This window comes from Leishmania mexicana, chromosome 34, assembly GCF_000234665.1.
Source record: "Leishmania mexicana MHOM/GT/2001/U1103 complete genome, chromosome 34".
Taxonomy (NCBI): Eukaryota; Euglenozoa; class Kinetoplastea; order Trypanosomatida; family Trypanosomatidae; genus Leishmania; species Leishmania mexicana.
In genome coordinates this window covers 772,347-787,534 of record NC_018338.1, presented here as the reverse complement: position 1 = coordinate 787,534, position 15,188 = coordinate 772,347, and the positions used below count along the sequence as shown (strand labels likewise).

Below are 15,188 nucleotides of genomic sequence, written 5' to 3'. Positions count from 1 at the left end.
GTGTTGCGCCGGGGTGGCCTGCGGCGGCGGGCGCGCTTTCGCCCCGCACGCGGTTTGGGCATCGCCTGGGGCGCCGCGTTCCGGCCTGCCCCCCCCCCGGCGCGGGGGGGCCCGGGCCTGCCGGGCGGAGGTCGTGCCGGGGTGGCCTGGTGGGGACCAAGCCACCCCCTGCCGGCGGCCGCCCGCGGGGTTGGCTGGCCCCTCGCATGTGGGGCGTTCGTCCCCGGGCCACCCGGTTGCCCCCTGGGGGACGGGGCAGGGGGCGGACCCCCGCCCGCATGTTTTACGCGGGAGCGAGCGGAAAACCAGCAGCCCAAGGCGGCGCAAAAAAAAAAACGCGGAAGACGTGCCTGGCACCGCGCGGGGTGTCTACTAATTAGTGGTCGTCCTCTTCCTTTACATCCGATTCATGTGCGAAGCACTCACCCGGGAGAAGCGGGATCGGTATCGAGTCGCTTGCCACAGCGCACTCGCTCTGACCCTGTGCCGCCGGATCGCTCAGGGGCCACGCGGACCAGAAGAGAGATCCGTCGTAGATATGCCATGGATAGGTGTCCTCCTCCAGCTGAAGCACTTGCGCGACGATGTGCGGGTGGCTCTGACACCACACGCGCATGGCCACTCCAAGCAGCGAGGAAAGCACGACGTGCTGCGCACTCAGTTCATACTCAGCGTCGGCAGAACGCAGGCCCGAGGATTCATCAGAGCCGTCTGAAAAACCGGCCTCAGAGGGGTAGAGAAGCTGCACGGTGCAGTGCCGTTGTCGCCACTTTTGCTGCTCCGCAGCGACAGCTTCGGCATTCTTGCCTGCGGCCCCATCTTCCACTTCTGGGTAGGGCTCAGTCTGACACGCCAGCGTGCTTTGGACGAGGAAGACCCACTGAAACCACTCGCAGCCGACGACAAAAGAGGCGCTGCTGCTCTCCAAGCCGCTGCCACGCGTGCCGCAGTCGCGAGCGTCAAGGTCGATGTTGAGAAGCGAACTGGACACCTCTGTTCCGCGGCCGTCGCGTCCGCACTGAATCACAAGGGAGAAGGGCGGTATACCCATTGGCCCGGCCGCGGCGCGGTGCACCGACTGTCCTGCCACGACGGAGGATGGCGCTATGGTGCTGTCCTCCTCGTGCAGAATAAACGCTGGCGTGTCCACTCCCTTGCCGCCCTCCTCTGCAGCCTCGCTACAGAGTCGCTTGTACACGGCGTCGTATTTGCTGTGGCACACGTTTTCAGCCAGGCGGCGCACCTGCGTCAGTGTCGCAAGCCACGCAGGGGGATCGCAAGCGGCGGAGCCTGTCGCGGCATGCATCTTCTCACCCTCCGCCGCCTCAACGCTCGCGTCCTCGAACCGATCCTTGATTGACAGTTGCACCCTGTCCACGACGGTGCGGTGTTCGTCGGCGGACTCACGATACTGGCGCGCGTTGTCGAGGATGGAGGCGACAATGGTGGTCCACACCGGGCTCAGCCGCGAAGGGACCGGCGCCTTAAACAGTGGTACTTCGTCCATCTCAAAGCTTCTCGTGCTCCAGTCCCGCGGGCTCAGCTCACTCGCCGTGATGGACGAGCTTGCGTTCGCCTGCTGCTGAAAGTGACTGGCCCAGTTTCGTCCTGTGGGAGAACTTGCGCTGTTTTGCTTCAGTTCCAGCGCGAGAGGAAGTCCGTGAAAGCCGTTCTTCATGGCCCCACCGGTTTGCTCCCCGCCGCACTCGCGGATGCGCGGATCGGTCAGGAGCGTGCTCAGCACTGCAAGCATGTCGGCCATCGAGATGTCGGAAAACCGTTTGCGCACCTCCTCGATCGTGTACTGCAGCTTGAGATCGTCCAGCGCAGTGGGGTTTCTGACGCTGTTGGAGGTTGGGCGAAGCGGTGGCGCAGAGGGCGTGGATACGGGCATTCTGAACGTTTGTGGGCGCCGAAGGCGAAGACGGAAAGCAGGTGCGCACCCATGCACCCCGTCAGCGGTAGGGGCCCTCTCACGCGTGCACAACAAAAGCGGAAGAGAAAAAAGGATAAAATTGAAGAAAAAAGACGTGGAAGACGGAAAGGGCGGCTACGAGGGAGAGGGGGGGGGAGAAAAAAGTCAATGATGGCACTGCTGCGGTGCGTGGTGGGGCCGGAGTGCGTGCATGTGTGTTGTGTTGGTCAAGCGAACAGATGACACGGCATCAAAAGTCGCGCGCGTGCGCCACGTCGACCGTAGCAGCGGCCTCACAGGAGCACACCGTTCGGAGGCCTTTGGAGTCGTACCCAATCCCTGAGATGCCGGCCAGCAACAATCCTAAAAGAGTTAAATCCCACGACAAGCTCCTCCGAGCGCTCCGGGGGCAGAGCGAAGACAGGCAACGACGGACAAAGGGGCAGCAACAACCGTTATCCACGAAAAAAAATGAGAGGAAGTGGTAAGATGAGAGAGGGGGAAAGAGCAGAAAAGGTGTACTCTAATGAAGACGGCGACACTGCAACGATGGCTGCCCGTTTTCGAGTTTATCTGTGTGTGTGTGTGTTGCGTTCTGCCACCTCTTTGATGTTCATGCGCGAACGCACCCCAAGACATGAAAAAAGATGCGTGAAGGTATTAAAGATTTGAGGTGAATGGGATGCATGATCGGTTGGCAAGAAAAAAAAACGCGAGAGAAAAGTCATTAGTGTTCTGTCATCATGGTATTGGGGGAAAGGGAGGAGCGTTCAACTCACGCTGTCCTCATGCATCGTGGGTATTCGTATCGTGGCTGTGTCGACCATGCAAGTTCATCAGACAGCAAGTCGCTGATGTGTTTCGTCGTTTTTCTCTTCGGCTTTGAGCAGCGACTGTGCGTCGGCATCGCACCTCGGCAACCCCCCAAAAAAGGTACACATACGCAGAAATCCAACACATCATGCTATTCGCCTTCTCCTGCCACGTCGTTGAGAGAGGACGTCTACGCACGCACGCACGCGCACGAGAGATATGGCAGACGCGCTCAGCTTCCATACAGTGCTTTCTCGATCTCCTTGTCAAATTTATCTGTTGGCAGCACCAGGTCGTACCGCGCAAGCGCGCGCTTCACGTCCTGCGCCTCATCAGCCTTACTGCGAGCGCGGCGCCATTCACCGTTCGACAACTTCTGCCCAAGCGACCGTTCAAAGTCCACAAAGTGAAGGGGGGCCGTAGTCGTGCCTAGCTGCTGCTGTGCGGCTGCAGCTGATGCAGCGACGTTGGGCTGAAAAGGGGAAGCCGGGGCAGTGTTCAACGGCCGCTGCTCTTGAAGCGCAGTGTGGCTGGCAAAGGCGGGTGTCGTCCTTGCCGAAAACGGCTCATGCGGCGGCGGCGGCGCCGCCAAGGGAGAAGCCGCGAAAACCGAAGGCGCAGTTGGTGGCGGTGGTGACGGAGACGCTTCGACAGAAGCAGCGAGAGCGCCGAACGCGCTGCCCCCACTTCCCCCACCAAGCGACGCGGCCGCGGAGAGCGATGCGGCGGCGAAGGTGCCGCTGCTGCCGGTGACGACAGCAACTGGCGGCTCTGCCTTGACGTCATCCTCCAGAACGCCGCTGCTACAGTGATCGTCTTCCTCTTGCTCCTCTTTCTCCGGCTCCTCCTCTGCCTCCTCGTCGTCGGCGTCCTCGTCTCCGCCAAAAGAGTCGCTGGAGCAGCGATCGCTCTCCTCCTCCTCCTCCTGAGTCTCGCCGTCGTACTCTTCGGCCTGCTCCTCTCCCTCTTCCCAGTCTCCCTCGTCAAACTCCGACTCCTCGCCGCTGCACGGGTACGAACCCGCACCGTGGCAGCACCCTAGCGACCCTGCTCCATCGTCTACTTGGGTAGAGCGACTCATTGCCGCACAGGACCAACAGGCGTGCCTTGGCGCACCTACAGTCAAGCAACGGCGGTGAGCTGGCGGATGCGCAGCTGACTTCCATTCCCGTGGCAGTGAAATAAGTTGTTGTGTGTGTGTGTTTTTTTTCGAGTGCGAGGCATTGTGCGGTGAAGGGGAACGGTGCGGAGTAGGTGCGTATGGAAATAGAAGAATGACGGTGAGATGGGGAACAAGCACGCGTAGGAGAGGACCCGAAACGGCCACAAGTACGTTGCTGTGAAGCAGCGCGAGACTTGACAGAGTTTGTTCTGAGGGAACTGCGAGAAAGGACGGCGAGAACTGCTGATAGAAGTGCAGACGTCCTCCTCGGGACGTGCTGAACGTGTTTGGTGGTACACGGCCCCCACCCCCTGCATCACCCTCATCCATTCGAAAAAAAGCGCGTCGATGCCGCTGGAGTGAGTGAGCTCACTCTGCCGCGGCCTGCACAGCTCCCTTGAGTGTTTCTTTTAGTCTCTTCACAGAGCATCTGCAGCTGATAGGATAGCAACCAAAGAAGCACAACAACAAGGATAATGCGCATCGTATGTGACGGGCGGGGAAAAGGGGGAGGGGGCTGGCGGACACGGGAATGAACGGGCTGCAAGCGTCCAGCGCCTGCACCCCAACCTCATGCCCACTTTTTCTCTACCCCTGCGCAGTTGAGCCGCACACTGCCCCCCCCTCCCGTTTTTCCTGCAAGCCACGCGAGGGGTAAACGATGGCACGCGCCGGCCCTGCAGCGCCGCTGTCCATCCACATCCGAGCAGGCATTATCGACATTCAGCGAAGCGCACGATCGCGAGCTGACACAGGCGCACAAAGGGAAGCACGAAAGTGCATCACTGTCCCCCCCCCTCTCCACCAGGTGCAACCACTCGCGTGTGTTGGTGAGTGCGTGAGCGGGACTTTGGCCGGGAACATGCTGCCCAACATTATCCAAGTCTCGCTTGGAGAGTTGACGAGAGGGGAGGGGGAGAGGGGGGGAACAGGAAGCCCTCCAGGTGCCTCTGCGTGTATGTCGGGTAGATGAAACGGGCCATCAAATGGCACAAGCTGGGAGGAAACGAAGCACAGAGAGAGAGATGCACACACGCGCATGATTCCCGGATCAACGACACATCAGCAGGCAACACAGACACAGATGGGGGGGAGAAAAAAAAGTAAAGCGTTGGAGAGGGGGGAGGAGGGCAGAAAAAAAAACGAGGAAAAGGCAACGAATTCACGCACAACGCGTGGCAGCCCTTGCGGTCACGGCAGCGTCTGATTCCCTCCAGAAAAAAAAACACAGAGAGAGAGCAAAGATGTTTTCCCGCGCACAGGCATACCCACTCGCCGTTTCGGCAAACAGGCAAGGGTATGCGGCGTGTTCCACCTGCGCCCCGTCACTCTACAGTGTTTCCTCGCCAAATAACGGACTGGCCCTCCTTTTCCACATCACATGACTGCGCAGCACCCCGAGTTTGTCTGCTTTGCTTGCGTGTAAAATGTCTTGCTAGCCATGCCGAGATCCTCGCTCTGCGCCACCAAGTCGTCGATTTTCTGTCCCCGTTCAATGATTTGGTCAATAGCGTTGTACATGATCACCTTTGTGTCCTCGATGTCACGCTTGATGCGCAGGATCTTGTCCACCTCCTCCGGCTTCTGATACTTCTCCAGGGTCTCGTTGATGTGGGGCCAGTGCAGAAACTCATCCGCCTTGCCCGCGACGGACTCGTACTTACCGCGGAACGTCTGCTGAAACTGCAGCATCAGCTCCGTCAAGAGCGTGAAGGCAACACGCGCGTTGTACTCGATGTCGCTCACTGCAATTGCCACGAGACCGTCCAGCGTCGCATGCGCATAGACAACATTGCCGTTTTCTGTGATCTGCGTCTTGGCACCGAGAGCCACCCGCTTAGCCACCGTTCGGGAGAGAAACACAATGAACTCGCGGGCGGAACTACGCTGGAAGAAGCCGAAAGAGCTGACGTCGACAGCGCTACAGCATATGGCCGGGTCCTTCTCAATACCCGGCGGATAGGGCTTTAGAATCAGCAAGCCATAGAGCTTCATGATGTAGCGGAGAACAACAACCGAACAATAATGGCGCAAAAGAAAAAAGCGAACAGCAATGGAAAACAACGCACAGGGATGCCTGGACTGGCGTTTTTTTTTGGGAGGGGGGGGGGCGACACAACGAGCTGCGGATCAACAAGGGTCGGCGTTGTGGGGGAGTAGACGTGTGCGTCAGCAGTGGCGAACATAAAAACAGAGGAAAAAGAGGGAGAGAAAGCGACGATGACGAGCATTAGAGCAGCCGTCCAAGTCGACGGAGGCCACTTTTTTTTTTGGCGGATACAGAGACAGAGTGGCTGGGCGCGCCTGCTCTTGTTGAAGCATTGCATAGCGCTCGAGGGACTTCCTCCCTTCTGTACCGCTTACTGCCGCATTCGCCCCTCACCGTAATGCCGTGCGCACCCCTGAATTACCTTGCAGAGATGCGCGAGTGGTTTTCTTTGCCATTCGTTGTGCTCGTGGAGCACCAAGGCATCCCTTTTGTAATTTCTCTTCGCTTTTTTGAGGGGCAGGGGGGCGGGGGGCTGCAATATGTTGCCGATTTCCCGATTAAAAGTGGAAAGGCGGGTAAGGGGTGGGGATGGGAGATGGAGGATTGGGGAACGTGCCACTTCGGCCATCAACGCGGTTCGTAGACGTCTCGCATGGCCTCACCGGTTTGTTGCCCATCGAGGGGGCATCACGCTTCCGTCAGGTGTGCGATGGATTTTGGGACGACGACACCGCTAGTGCAACCTCGGGTAGTACCCCACCACCACCATCCGTAGCCTCTCCATTTCGCTTGTCCGCTAGAGGATTACCCGTACGGGGGGAGCATGAGTGTTTGGCAGCCTCGGAAGTGGGAGGTTGCTTGCACGGGAACCCGGTCGTCTGTGCGGGGGTAGTGAGCGTCAGTGGCGCAAGAGAGGCCATGGGCGGGGTTGGCTTTGCCTGCCATTGAGAAGAATGCCACCTGTACATTCGCCTTGTGGACAAGGGAACGCATGCACTCTAGACATGGCGTTCGCGACGCATTCTCGCCCGATCCCACCGTAGCCGTTCTGTCATCGTTGCGCACGCACAGTAGTGATGTGGTCAGCCATCACAGCTCACTCCTGACCTTCTTTCGGACAACAGTGGTGAAGCAGTTTGAGGGGCCTCAACGCCGCCGCTGGATGCGCGTGCACTGAACGTTTTGCCGTGAGGTGCATGGTGTCGCTTTGCGGTAGGGAACTAGCTTCGCCTTCAAGGTCGCCTACCAATCCTCGCCGGCACTGGAAGCTGTCCAGCGGTGCGCCAGCGAGTCGAAGCGCCCCCTGCTCTCAGCCGAGGCGCCAGTGACGTGGATGGCAGTCATGGGCTTCGCCCGTCGTCACCAACGTGCATCTCAGGTGACATCAGCCACCACGGGTTCTGAGTGAGCCGGCGAGCCTCGACTCCTTTTGTCAGGCTTCGCACGTGAGGGTCCAGGTACGGAAGCGGTGAGCCCCGTTCTCTGCACCGAGCCCACCAGATGGTAGACACAACGCCACGCTCTCGAACAACAACCGAAACGAAAAAGGTTGGGCGGGTGCATCATAGCTGCGCACACAGAGCATTCATTGCCAGCGACACGTAAAAGCATCAAGACCGCAGGTGAAGGTTTCGGCGCCCATCGCTAACGGCAGCTTTCCCCACTGTCTGGGACGAGTGTGAGGCGAATATCACTGACGGCCGTGCCCGCCACGGAAAACAAAATCGTTTTCGACCTCACGAAAGCTCAGCTCATCGTGTGCCATCTGCAGTCGCCCCATATTTGTTTCGCGCCGTAGCGCCTCTGTCTGGGGGATGGCAGCAGGTTCGTCTGTCCAGCACATCTGAGGATTGCTCGTACGGCTGAAAGTAAAACGTGTCCGTGGCCTTCCCCGGTGGCAAGCATCATGCCTGTGATACCGGTGAAGATTATCGCGGCGGCCAGAATGTCCACGATCATGCTCGTGATACCCGGGCCCACGGCCACGCTCCATCGCGCACCTGTTGGCCGTGCCGTCAGGCGCATATACCCATAAGAGGGTCACCCGCGGAACAAGTATATCACGAGCCGCTTCGCCGGAGCGGGCTAGCAGCTTCAAGCGCCTCAAAAAAGAAACGGACGGTTGGATAATGTGCTAGGCGTCCGGCAGCCCTTGTGTACACGCCCCCGCCTGCTCGGGGTTCATCAATGGTGGGAAGTCTTCCTTGCCGGTGACAGAGTGCATATTCGGCCTCAGGATCCTCCGCCGCCTCCCCTTCACCTCAGAGACAGAAAAGAAAATCTTTTGCACCGTGCACACCCCAAGCCTGCACCTTGCCAACGCGCGGTTCCCGTCCCCCAGCCTGGGGTCTCGCTGGCTTCATCGTGTGCGATGTGCGCAAGCGTCCCCTGCCTACGTGACCTTGCGGAGAAGCTCGTCAGTACATTGCGCATCGGAAGCGCTCCCGCCTTCACTCCCCCCCAAAGCCGGTGTCTGCGTCGCCGCAGCCTCCTGTTGAGGAGGGGTCGTTCGAGCAGTGCGCGCGCTGGCTTCCACAGCTGTTTACGTGGCACTACGTGCTGAAGCACCTCCGACAGGAAGACGCGCGACCGACGAGCGGTGGAGTCGCCGCGACTCACGCACGCGCCTAGATGTCTGGCGCAAACCGTGACAATCCTAGAAAGGTTTTCCGCCGTCACTGTCGCGCTTCTGCCAGGCACATCCGCTAACGGGCGCTGTGATGCCTGAACAATGCACTGCAAGTGTTTTCTTTAGATGCTTGTGCACCTCTTGCGCTGGTGTTGCATCAAAGATATGCAACTCCGGAGCCTTCTTCCTCACCTTCCTCGACGACGCCAGCGATCCAGTGGTGGCGTGGGAGCAGATGGGTATCCGCAGTGGTGCGCGGTGCTTCACTTCCAGCACAACCAAAGCGGAGAGCGGCCGCACGCGGTACAGCAGCGTCCGCCTTTCAGCACGGGCTCCACCGAAGGGCAGTCGGCGGCCGCGCTTCCACCTCCTCGCTCGCACGGACCCTCACCCTCTTCTAATGCAAGGTCAGTGGCCCTCTCCTTGGAGGATTCATCGGTTGCACCACTTCCGTCGCGGTCCCAAGGCGTCTGGTTGTCACGCCCGTGGTTGCCATCTCTGCCGCGCCAGGCGTTGCCTCGACCTCGGCCTGGCAGGTTCTTTGCGCAATTCGCTGCCCACCGCAGCGACTCCATGATTAGAGCCTCGGTATTCGCCATATCCGTGGCCTCGACCTGTCCACCGCTGGCGTTGTCGCCTGCCTCGAAGGGGGGGGATCCGCCTTCACAGATCTAAACCTTTTTTTGCGCCGGTGCGGGAGAAACCCTGAAAGGCGTCATCGCTGGAGCGGTCTTCGAGCACGCCACCCTTCGTTATCGACGCGCCGCACCGTCAATCGTTCAGATACGCCAGCTCCGTTGCAGGTGGGTAGCGGGGCACCGTGAACCTCTCGACCAGTTTGCCGGTGGTCGCCTACTCTCCGCAAGACACGATCTTGGAAAACCTGCTGCCTGTACCCTGCACCCTCTCCTTGACGCCAGGAATGCAACGCCGCACGAGAAGAGTCACTAGACTGAGGCAGCTTTGCCCTTCGCGAGCGTTTCATGCGCTTTACTCCTGTCGTCGCGGGTCAGCTCGCTCTTCTCACCACCCCCGGCAATAAAACTAGCAGCGTAAGCTCGTGCTGCAGCTTCTATGGGTGCAGCTGTGTTCTCGGCCTGATGGGCAAGGTAAGAGGCCGCATCACCCGCCTCATCGGTCTTAGCCGAGAGGCGCACACGCCCTTCGATTGCTTTTTTGGATGAGGCCATACGCCTGCTTCGTGGGTGGGGATGTTCTTCTTCACTTACCGTTGAAGGGCGCGGACTATCTCATCGGCCGGAGAGAAGAAGGGGTGGGTGGGCGGGTGTCTGCCATCTTGAAAAGCTGCTAATGGATGCTGCGAGGGTGGGAGGAAGGATTAGAAAACTCTGGAATGGCCCCCTTTCGGTGTGCAAAACGGGAAAGGCAGAAACATGTTGTCCAGAACGGGACGATTGTAGAAGACAGGCATAATAGTGAGGAGAAGGGACATGCGCACATCAAGACAGGATAATGCATCAGCATCAGTTGGGTGTGCTGAGCCGCTGCTGCACCACCAGTACCCACTGACTGAGCTTTCATGTCGAAAGAAACATGCGGTCGTGATCTACTCCCTTCTCGGCACGCGGATACTTGAATAATCACGCGTTGTTGTGGCTGATGCAGATGTGCGCCCTCACTCAAAGAATAAAACACAAAAGAGAAATGAGAGTGGCAACAATGTAAGCACACACACACATACACATAAAACGCCACACCACCCACGTGCAAACGCCCATAGAAGCCCATCAACGCTTTTTTTTTGCGCCTGCGTGCCGTAGTGTGCCGAAGCGCTGGCAACAACAGAGCAACCGCCGGTGGAGCAACACAACACCCCTTCCCTTTCCACTAATACGCCATGCTGGGAGGGACACCACCGAGGGCATGGTAATCAACGGAGAAGGAACATACAGTCTCGATCAACTACGAGAAAGAGGAGGAGGTGGGAGGAGGAGGAGGAGGAGGAGGAGGGGGGGGGGAAGGATGCGAGCGACGCCGCAGTGTGTTTGGGTGGCAACCGAAACAAGACGGGGCGCCCTATAAATGCTTTTGTATGTTCCTTCTCTCACCATCTTTGTGGGGAAGCCAAGAGCCGGGCGGCTGCACTCGGGTACGGCTGGCGGACTCTTGGCGTCGGTGGACAGGTCTGGGCTGGCGCTGCGCCGAAGAGGCTTGCGGCCATGGCCGCCATGATTGGCCAGCTCACTACGAGTCGTGTCGTCGATTCGACAAACATACGCATCCACTCCCTGCTTTTCTGCCTTCGCTGCGCTGCGGTGATGTTGGGCGTAGTCTTTGACCTGGCCTGCGCTGTACGCGGTAGGACTGCCATGGGCTGCGCGGCGCCAAGCGGCGCTGGTTGGGCCGGTTCCTTAACATAGCCGCCGTGCAGCAGAGGTAAGCGAGCTGTGGTTGCATGCGTATACATATATATATATATATATTGTTGGCGTGCTCGTGGTGGTAGAAGAGACACGTTGGCTAAATAATTTCCGCCTCTTTATCTCTCGCTCTACACACAACCCGTCCGTTTCTCTCCTCGCACTTCGCCGTCGCTCACGTGCGCGCGTCCCCAGCGCGCGTATTGGCCGTAAAGAAAAAAAAAGCACAGTGTCTATTTGACCAACCACGAACGCGAAAGAAGATGTTCTCCAAACACAAAATACCCCGCTGAGAAACCCTATGGCCGGCGACCACACAGGTGATCAAGCCTCACCAGCCCGCAACGCTCCGCTCGCACGAGCTTGTCGTCGTCAACTTCTTCGCGAGACTCCGCTTGTGTACGACGGCGGGGAGAAAGCAGAGTGGCTTATTTTGGGAACGACGCCCGCGCCGACCCGCTGACTCCAGCCGAAGAGCTGGAGAACCGGGTTGTGTGAGGAGCGGCTGCCGCGTAGCTTGACGCCACGCCATACCTCATACTCCGCGCGCGTGCCTGCTCCATCGCGAGAAGCTCTACCTGCTTCTTCAAGATATCCAGCTCATTGGGAACCTGCGATTCCGTGTACAGAAGCGATGACTCAGCGCCAAGGCAGTGTCCTGATGTCGGCAATGGAATCCGGGGATCCACCGCCGCAGAGTGCGGGGACGACGACTGGGCCATGTGCTGCGAGATCAGTCGTAGTTGCCGCTGCTTCTCTAACTCCAGTTGATCGATCTGAGCGCACAGAAAAGCACGGTACTTCTGTGCTTCTTCGAGGGCTTCCTGTGCCGTGGCCGCCGCACGATCGGCCATGCGGTCTGTCCTGTTCAATAGTGCCATGTGGTTGCGATACTCGCACTCACGCGTGAGGATGCGGACTTCGTGCTGTAGCCGCTCGAGCCGCAGCTCCTCACGCAGGCGCAGTAGCCCGAATTCGTTTCGCACGCGCGCATGCTCATCGGAGTCGATGTTGTGCAGCGTGTTGGGGCTAGCAGTGAGGGAGGGAATGCGAAAAGTCCGCGTGGGGCTGTTGCCAATATCCGCCACCGTCACAGGGCTGTTGCCATGGGAGACGCGCATCGGCGAACAAGGCTTTCCCTCATGCTGTGCAGCACTAACGCGCTTCCACGATGAGCCAGTCCCGCTGAGGGCGGCGAGCTCTTGCGGAAGGGGCTGTGCAGCGCTTGTGTCCCGCGACGCGCGCGTTGCACCCGTCACGCTGCGCCTCATGCTGCCGCTGCTGCGAGGCACTGCCGCGCTCTGGGACAGGCGCTGCCGCGCGTTTTCTGACCTCTCCGAGCGGCGGCGCTGCAACTGCACGGCGGCCGCGCTGTCGAATAGACTGCCCAAAGAGCCTTTCCGCTGCAGAGGAACCATCGACACCGAACCGCCGATGCTGCCCACCTCGGCGTCGTCGGCGCCGTAGTTGCTGTCATCATCGAACTCTCGGGAGGTGCAGCTCTCGGCATCAAACCCTTCGTCTCCTTCACCGAAGCGCAGGTGCCGTGTGGAAGAGTGCACCGACTGGGCGGCGCTGGAGCGTGTGCGGCTGCCAATGTGATAGAAAAGGTAGCCGATTGGGTCCACCGGCTTTTTCGCAAAGAGCAACGGCAGCAGACCAGTTGCCACCACGTACCCTGGGGACGTCGCCGGAATATCCTTTAGCAGACTCACTTGCGTCGGGTCCTCGGGGCGCACGACTGGGTAGCCGTCGGTGGAGAACACAACGCTGTGGGTGGCGTCTTCGCCGAAGCTGCGTGCCTCCAGACGAGCCCATAGGAAGTCCTCGGGGTCGTCGGGCTGAGCACTTATGAGCAGCTCTGCCAAGCGCGTCATCACCGCTCGACCAACTTCACTCAATAGAGCGTTGCTGGCCAGGCGCTCTACCACTGTGTCACCGTGCGGTGTAAAAAACGCCATGGTGCTAGTCTCCCTGCTGCAAACTGGGAGGGCCGCACCCGGTCCCCCGGCGGTTGCAGTGGTCTCCGTCGCACCTGTTGACTCGCCATCTTCTTCGGCAGTCGTTGTGCAACCCGCCTGTGAGGCACGGGCGGACGCGGTGCTCGACAGCAGTCGTGCGTTCAGGTGGTCGATTATGTACTGTTCCGGATCCTTTGGGCGATGTTCCAAGGTCAGGCTGGAGAGCTGCAGCAATAGGGAACGAAACCGCTCGCTTGGGTCCTCACTGGTGGTCTGAAAAGCTGAGGCAGCACTTGCCACCATCATATCGGCAGGGGCCCTCAGCGAGGCTCCGAGCGACGCACCGAAAGATGTCGCGCTGATATTGGTGCCCGCTGCAACGCCGGCACCCACGTCAGCCAGGAAGTTCGCCACCTCGCCGGCAGACTCCTCCACTGTTTCGAACGGACGAGAAACTTCCATGGGTGTAGCATTGACAGTAGTGATGCTGCCGTCGTGCTCGATTACCTCCGCTTTCGGGTTGAGTTGTACGTGGGCGTCACTGTGCACGCTTGCCGCCTCTGACGGACGCCGCAGGGAGGAGGCACGGTATGAAGGGTTGCTGCCCGTGGGGGAGGTTTTGAGGGCCGAGCGCGCGCTGCTGTCGGCGCCAGCCAACCATGCTTCGGAGTTGCCACTCGTCGTAGTAGAGACGGAGTTGTCGAAGCGCAGCTTCTTCACGCACGCCGCCTGCTGATGATGCGCGACCTGTTCGTTGTGCGACATCGTAATAGAAGTTCAAATGCAACTAAGCAACCAAAAATAAGCGAAGCAAAGAGAAGCACCAACAGGACGGACGCCACACGACTCCCCAGTACCAGAGCAGTGACTCGCTCTTGTCTGTGTGTGTGGGTGCGTTTTTTTTTTCGGCCTCCTTTTCTTTTTTTTTCGACCCCGTTGCTCGGCGCTAAGACTGGTGTGCGTCTCACGTGTGAGTGGGCGCGTATGCAGTGATCGACGAGCAGATGCGCAGATCGAATCAAAGAAAAGAAAGAAAGCAGACAAGCTAAAGCAGCACAAGTCTGTCCGTATAGGGGGGAGAAGGGAAAGATTCAGTTGAGTGCACAGGTCAAACGGTGTTTTTTTCCTTTCGCTCCTTCTCAGCTCGCTGCGATGGCGTGAGTTCGATGGTTAGCGATGGTCTGTGTGGGACGTTCGCTGTCGCCGAGCGATTTCAGTCCCCCACCCCCACCCCATCCAGAGGAAAGAGAAAAGCGAGAAAAAAAGCGAAAGGGGAACAGTGGTGGAGACGTGTGCAGCATTTCGAGCGATGTCACACCTCTGCTGGGCCTCTGTTCCGCTGAAGAGGCGGCAGGAACAGCGAGAGAGGGTGGAATAGGCAGAGAGGGGTTGCCAGACACTCCCCGCCTTTCATGGCGTCCTTTGTGTGTGCAGAACGTTGCCTCTTCTATTGCGAGAACCCTCTTACCATACGCACACGTAAGGGCCCGCTGTGCTTTGCATGCCGATGCTTCTTGTGCACCGTTGCCGCCCATCTAGAGGAAAGGAGCGCACATGCATACGTGGCATTGCCATCCTTATCCCGTGAGTCGATGACTCTGTGCTTCTTCCTTTCGTGGTTGTTTGTACCTCTTTGGAGGGGAGGGGCCGGCGGGGACCGGACGGGGTAGATGAGCACGTCGAGGTAGGCACTCGCGCAAGAGACGCAGAAGGTGATAGTGCCAACTGGGTCAAGCTGCAACAACCATTGTAGTTCGATACAGCAAGAGAGAAAGAAAGGCGGTCGCGCACGAGTGCATGTGTTGCGGGATAGCAAAAGAGAAAAGAGATGGTGGCGGGCCACACGTAGGGCGCATACACATGTCGAATCCTGCAACACACATACACCGCACCTTTGCACATCGGCGTGTGCGCAAGCGCACGCGTCACACCGCGCCAAAAATCACCGACATGAGCAACAAGACGAGGAAAGAAGGAGAACAAGCACCTCCCACACACCACGAGGGAGGCGGCTCTGCAAGCTCACAGTCGTTCACCTTTGCCGATCCCCCCCACCCCCACCCCACCCTCTCTCTCACCGGTGCACACCTTAAGCGAATAAAAGACAACTGACCTGCACGACACACTTGAAACGGTGAAGGAGGGACGCACAGAGAGGAACGGCATGGGGGTGTGAAGGGGGGGGTCGGGGAGTGTTAGGGGCTTCGTGAACTTCCTCAAGTGTGTGAGCACGCATCAAATAGGCACGTAGAACGCAACCACCACCAAGGGCAAGCAGCTTTCGTGAGCGTCACACAGGCACACGCTCGCCGCTATCACGAGAGCGCATCAGCGCGA

The 15,188-nt window shown here is 59.1% G+C and overlaps 4 protein-coding genes across 4 annotated transcripts; all 4 read right to left on the bottom strand.

Annotated features, from left to right (window-relative positions):
* Positions 1-376: 376 nt before the first annotated feature.
* On the bottom strand, positions 377-1,894 carry LMXM_34_2130 (hypothetical protein, unknown function; the record flags this gene model as incomplete). The annotated part of the gene is made up of 1 exon (XM_003879160.1): positions 377-1,894. One exon carries the CDS (start codon positions 1,892-1,894, stop codon positions 377-379), a length of 1,518 nt encoding a protein of 505 aa, XP_003879209.1.
* Positions 1,895-2,960: 1,066 nt separating this feature from the next.
* LMXM_34_2125 (hypothetical protein, unknown function) lies at positions 2,961-3,809 on the bottom strand (the record flags this gene model as incomplete). Its single annotated transcript, XM_003879159.1, has 1 exon — positions 2,961-3,809. One exon carries the CDS (start codon positions 3,807-3,809, stop codon positions 2,961-2,963), a length of 849 nt encoding a protein of 282 aa, XP_003879208.1.
* A 1,458-nt stretch (positions 3,810-5,267) lies between these two features.
* Positions 5,268-5,885, bottom strand: LMXM_34_2120 (putative R-SNARE protein; the record flags this gene model as incomplete). Its single annotated transcript, XM_003879158.1, has 1 exon — positions 5,268-5,885. One exon carries the CDS (start codon positions 5,883-5,885, stop codon positions 5,268-5,270), a length of 618 nt encoding a protein of 205 aa, XP_003879207.1.
* A 5,433-nt stretch (positions 5,886-11,318) lies between these two features.
* Positions 11,319-12,767, bottom strand: LMXM_34_2110 (conserved hypothetical protein; the record flags this gene model as incomplete). The annotated part of the gene is made up of 1 exon (XM_003879157.1): positions 11,319-12,767. The coding sequence occupies one exon, from the start codon at positions 12,765-12,767 to the stop codon at positions 11,319-11,321; it is 1,449 nt and encodes a 482-aa protein (XP_003879206.1).
* Positions 12,768-15,188: the final 2,421 nt, after the last annotated feature.